The following is a 6,009-nucleotide window of genomic DNA, read 5'->3' as shown; positions in this document are numbered from 1 at the left end:
AATGAGGAACCTATTTATTTAGAATCTAATTCTTAATATTCATAATCTCTTAAAAAGTAAATAAAATAATAATTTATTATTTATAATACTTTTAATTTTAATTTTATTATTTTATCTTCCCCATAGCCTTCGCTTGCACACCCTATTGCCATCCATTCTCTCCACTATCCATGCACTTTAGTAGACAATTTGAAAAGGTTTGGAATATGACTTTTTTTTTTGTTAATACAATAAATCTGATATCTTTCGAGGTATTACGAAATGTATATCATCTTAAAAATATTAAATTATTATAAAAAATATAAAAATTTATTTCTCACCTTCTCTTGATTTTTAGTTTATCTAATTTCATCATCTTTCTTTTTTCATTATTTTATGCCACCTTCGACAATTAAGAGGAGAAGAAGAAGAAGAAGAAGAAGAAGAAAATAAATTATAAATTAAGAACATATATATCTATTTATAAAGGGATATGTCATGAATATTTAAAGTTCTTGATATAGCTTATCAATAATAATAAAAAGTAATCTCCTAAAATTAACCATTTGCAAGTAGAGGTGTGAAGTTGACTAATTGTGCAGCCCATTTCTACCCTCTATATGGGCTTTGATGGATTGCGCCTAAGGCCCAAACTATCAACACACACAGGCTAAAAGCTAAAAGCTAAAAGCTAAAAGCTAAAGGGATAGCAACACATCGAGCAATGTTCTCATTATTGATGGGAGTCCTAAACAGCACACAATGGAAAGGATACCGACACATCGAGCAATGTTCCCATTATTGATGGAGTCCTAAACAGCACACAACGGAGCTCAAGACTCTTCAACAGCAGCACACAATGGAGCTCAAGACTCTCCAACAGCAGCACACAAGAGGAGGCCATCGTGTGAAGATTCCTCCCGTCTAAAGAGATTCCTCCCGTTTAAAGAGATTGAAGGAAGGATAGGCCACCGAGCATCCTCCATCGAGCACAAGGTTGTGCCCACTGACGTACTTGGAGTCGTCGCTCGCCAAGTAGAGCACCGCATCGGCCACGTCCTCCGTCCCCAGGCTCACCCCTTTGAGGTTGGCGACGGCGGTCATGGCCATGTCGAAGGCTTCGCCCTCGAGCCCCACGTATCTCATCGCCAGCGGCGTCGCCGCCGCCGCAGGCGACACGCAGTTCACCCGGACGCCGAACTGGCCCAGCTCCGCCGCCGCGTTCTTCGTCAGCCCCACCACCGCGTGCTTGGAGCAGGTGTACGCGTGCGAGGCAGCGGCGCCGATGACCCCCGCCAGGCTCGAGGTGGTGATGATGCTCCCCTTGCGCGCCGGGATCATGACGCGAGCCGCGTGCTTCGTCCCCAGGAACGGCCCCACCAGGTTGACGCCCACCACCCGCTCGAAGTCGGACTTCTCGCACTGGAGGATGTTATGGCAGGCGGCGCCGGTGATGCCTGCGCTCTCATCATCAGTATATATACCTGCGTGCCGAATGACTCGACGACAAGAGCAGCGGCGGGTGCATTACCGGCGTTGTTGAACATGATGTCAAGTCGGCCGAACTTTGCGACGGCGTGGTCGACCGCGGCGCTTACGTCGTCTTCGCTGGTGACGTCGCAGTGGATGAAGGAGGCGGCCGGGCCGAGACCGCTGCAGACTGCGGTGCCGAGCTCGTCCTGGACGTCGGCGACGACGACCTTGGCTCCGTGACGGCAGAAGAGCTTGGCGGTGCACTCGCCGATGCCGCTGGCTCCACCGGTGATGAGGGCAACCTTACCTTCCAATCTGCACCAGTAGCAAGCACCTTCAGATCCACCGTTCTAGTAGTAGAACCGGTTTAAACCCTCACCTCCCTCACGAATAACAAGAAAATAAACTATGAAGCTTACTTCTTTGCGTCGGCAGGCAGATCTGAGCAGGTTGCCATGGCGATCGATGCGACAAACTAGTTGTGTGGAATGGTTCGGTAGGCGTTATCTTATACTGCAAGATCTGAGACCAACCGAGCATCTGGTTTGATGAGATTCCCATACCATGCGTTCCGTCAAGCCAATTGAACGACAAACGATACTAACAATGGTGACTTCTGAGTAGATGATATAAACATTTTGTACCAACAAGAGAGATTTTTCCTCATTCTGACTCATATCCTCTAGAATATGAGTGCATCCTTATCTTTCTTTCTTTTGTCGTCTTCTCTCATCTTATCGGGGATTAATAATTGTGATGCCGTCTTCAACCTACACAAAAAGCAATAGTTTTGACCCGTCTCCACTTTATTTTATTGTGCGGAATCATGAGAATGCATGTGGTGGTATCATGTGATCACCATAGACATAGAAGTGGTATTTTTTGTATTTTTTTTTGCAAGGTAAGATGACCTTTTCTATGCACTGCATAGAACTATAATATAATGCCATTTTTTAACCTACACAACAACCAATGATTTTAGGAGTTCCCTCACCATATTTCATTTAATAATCTATGAGAGAATATATATATATTATGGATGATATATTATGGGTATGATTAAATTTTAATTATAATTATTAATTAATAAAAATAATAATTATGATCGAATTTCTTAGAAGATAATATTGATGGAAGAGATTTTTCTAATTACTTAATATAAACCCTTTAGTCTTGTATATAAATTCTCCAAAAAAAACTATATATATAATGTATAAATATACAGATCTAAGGGGATGAGAAACGTGAACCAGTTAACGAGAGATTACCGATATTCTCTCATCTCTCATTTATTCCTAATCCATTGTTGCGGTTTCATAAAAGATAAGAATAGAGGTTATTCCTAATCCATTGTTGCGGTTTCATAAAAGATAAGAATAGAGGAGAAGACAAGTCTAGTTTTCATTCTAAATCGATATCGCTCGAATCCCACAATGATGTGCCCACAGATCAAATATAAATTTTTGAATGGTATCAAAAGATACATATCAATCTATAATTTTTTTATTTTAGATTTTGACACTAAAGATTTTCGCATTATAGAACCATAAGGATGATCTTAATGCTTACAATTCGTATCGTAACTAAAATCAAATACTTTAGATCTATTTATTAGCACTTTTCACTTGCGAAAAACGTGTTATTCGATTTTTATTTACAATGCATGAATGATTCATCTGTATTATCGATTTACATTTTTATCCAATCCGTTATATCGCCTGCTTGCGGGCGATGTGAAGTCTCTCGTGCTTTGATTGATGGACCACTGTCGATAACTTGCTATTGATAACAAAACTATTAAAGGTGATGATCTTTGGTGGTTGCTAGCTCAGTCATGGGTAATGATTGTGTACCTAGTACAAACACTATGAGGTGCAAGCCCTACGACAACACCGTTGCCAACGATAATTACGAAAGCACCACTGTGGCAGCACTTGCTAGCCTTGTCCGACATCAATTGGATGTCGAAGGCCATGGTTCCTAATGATTGCATAGTAGGATGCATAGGCATAACCACATGTCGCAACGACTGTGGAGGTCACCAATCAATGGTAAGGGCATTCCACCCATGAGGCAACCGATGAGGTTGTCGATCAACCGTGTGAGGACAATCGCCCCACCATAGGTGATGGGCAATGGGCTACGAACGATCGTTGCATCATCGACCCGTGCACACGGTGGCGTGACGACCACTACGAAACAAAATTAGGGTTTTTAGAAAAATGATATTTTTACCTAAAAAATTATGAAAAATCTAATCTATATCCTTAAATTCAACTTTCATAGTTATGTCTTTAGAAATTAAATATTTTCATTATACGTCCAAAGATAAAATTATAGTTTTACCCTTTAAATTTTATTATTATTATTTATATCCTCAATTGTAGAATTAATTAATTTTATTTTAATTAAAAATATTTTGTTCAGACTTAATCATGATTATATTTTGAGTGCTTAGATTGGATTTAGATTCAATCTATTGAGTTTTGATCAAATTTGGAAAGAATTAATTTTTGATTAATTCTTATTTTGATTAACTTTAGTCTTAATGGGCTTAATTGGACGAATGGTTAGCTCAAATCTGTAAGCCTAATTTGGATAGTCCAATTCTAAGCGAACCAAATTAAATAGGGTGACTAGTATAAGAGTTTCATATATAATTTTTTTATAAAATATAAATTATGATATTCTTTGATAGTTTTCTCATATGACATATTGGTAAAATTTTACATATGATAAATAAAAATTTAGTTATTATTTTTGAATATTTGTTTAGTTATGCACATGCATATATTTGAAATTATGAAATAATATTTTTTTTATATAAAGTATAATTTATGTTTTATCATCATTAAAATTATTATATAAGTTTTTCTATATGTTAATTAATGTTTAATAATTAATATGATTAATAATAATAAATAAATAAATAAATTATTTAGATATAAATTAAATTAAAAAATTGATGAATATTATTTATAACTTATATCCCTAAGTTTTATCTGATCGGTAGCTATCAAAGTGGCTTAAGATGATTGACTTATAGGATGTGAATTATAATAAATAATTTATTATTTATAAAATATTTTAAATTATATTGTTGTATGGTATTGTAGTTATCAAAGTGGCTTAGACTAATAAACTATAAAATTATATTAAAAAATTAATCTTAAATAATTAAAAAATAATATTTATAATTACACGTATAATTAGGAGATTTAGATCATCTTAAAGGATAATCTACTTTGAATAATTATGTGATAGGATAAGATGATGCTGTTTTAGATATCTTTATAGTTTATGGTTATATACCCAAAGATAACAATACTATTTTAATATATTATTATTTAATTTTAAATTTTAATATTAAAATATTTTAGGTAACAAAAATGTAAGGATAATGTTTATGCTTACCGTCACATCACTGACATATTACTTGGTTATGTTGATAAGTTCAAGCTAACAATTCATGATAACTCTTTGACTTCTGAGTTCTTGATAGAATTATGCAAAGAAACAACCGTTCTTCGGCCTTAATATTCTTCGACATATGTTAACATCTGAATGAATAGGCACTATGTGACAAAGCGTTAGGTTGCCAGGCAACTTCACTTGCACTATGTTGGCATCTCAGTTATTAGTTTTTGTTTGATTCTTACAAAGTCTTTATGCATCTTAGCATATGTCATATAACAACAAGTATCATATTTAATTTAATTATCACACCTTTTCTCACTACAGCATTCATAAGGGCAAAATTTATTTGGAAGTTGACACCAAAAGAATAGTAAAGATAAAATGAACTAATTTTCAAATCATATATTTTCTAACTAAAATTGATCAGGAAGCATCGACTATCAATATTAGGTTTCTTTCTCTCTTTTATCTCTCTAAACTCTCATGAGACTCCGTCTTGGAGCTCTACGGACCTAAGCATTCGAGGTTTTTGACACCTCATGACCTTGTTCCTTGGGTTAGAGGTGACTTGCATCCACTTTAGGCTCAACCTATATTGGTCGTCCCGATTGAACGACAAAAATATGCAAGTCTTTGTTAACATATCATATCATCTTAAATGATTTTTTTTATTTTATCTTCTATCCAAATTACGTCTTATTATTCATGATGAAAGTCTTTATGGTACATCATTAGATTTCAATACATCATAGAACGAATGTTGGCTCTACTTTTTTTAATATTTAGGTTCAATTTGTAAAATTTTTTTGGGTCCATTAGATGTCTATCTGAGTAAAGTTCGTCCATAATTAGGCTAGATTTAACAACCTTGACTGATCCTAATTTTATTAATTAGAAAAAAAGTAAGATTATTTCACAATTTAGGTTGGGATTTCCAAATTCTCACAATAATTGCTAATTTCTTGAAGCAATACTCTTTGTTCTCTCGACGACTATGGTATATATACTACACTAAGAATTAGTTTAAATATATAAATTATATATATAATATATAATTGAAGATTTCTAAGATTATTATATAATTGGAAGTCAATTAATAATACAGAAATGTGGCAGATATATTTGTTCTCTTGTATACTT

General features: G+C 35.2%; 1 protein-coding gene across 1 annotated transcript; it reads right to left on the bottom strand.

Annotated features, from left to right (window-relative positions):
• Nucleotides 1-696: 696 nt before the first annotated feature.
• LOC135587223 (momilactone A synthase-like) lies at nt 697-2,082 on the bottom strand. The gene is made up of 3 exons (XM_065078366.1): nt 1,872-2,082; nt 1,511-1,767; nt 697-1,436 (listed from the first exon to the last, which is right to left on the bottom strand). The coding sequence occupies exons 1-3, from the start codon at nt 1,907-1,909 to the stop codon at nt 904-906; spliced, it is 828 nt and encodes a 275-aa protein (XP_064934438.1). The 5' UTR covers nt 1,910-2,082; the 3' UTR covers nt 697-903.
• Nucleotides 2,083-6,009: the final 3,927 nt, after the last annotated feature.

This window comes from Musa acuminata, chromosome BXJ1-8 (assembly GCF_036884655.1).
Source record: "Musa acuminata AAA Group cultivar baxijiao chromosome BXJ1-8, Cavendish_Baxijiao_AAA, whole genome shotgun sequence".
Lineage (NCBI taxonomy): Eukaryota > Viridiplantae > Streptophyta > Magnoliopsida > Zingiberales > Musaceae > Musa > Musa acuminata.
The sequence above is the reverse complement of the archived record's forward strand: the minus strand, read 5'-3'. Positions and strand labels throughout refer to the sequence as shown.

Bases quoted from the DNA above. Each gene is read 5' to 3' on its own strand.
- LOC135587223 (XM_065078366.1), bottom strand. From the start codon at position 1,909: ATGGCAACCTGCTCAGATCTGCCTGCCGACGCAAAGAA. The intron at 1,768-1,871 runs GTAAGCTTCATA...CTACTGGTGCAG, and splicing joins CTGCCTGCCGACGCAAAGAA to ATTGGAAGGTAAGGTTGCCC. The intron at 1,437-1,510 runs GTAATGCACCCG...ATGAGAGCGCAG, and splicing joins CATCATGTTCAACAACGCCG to GCATCACCGGCGCCGCCTGC.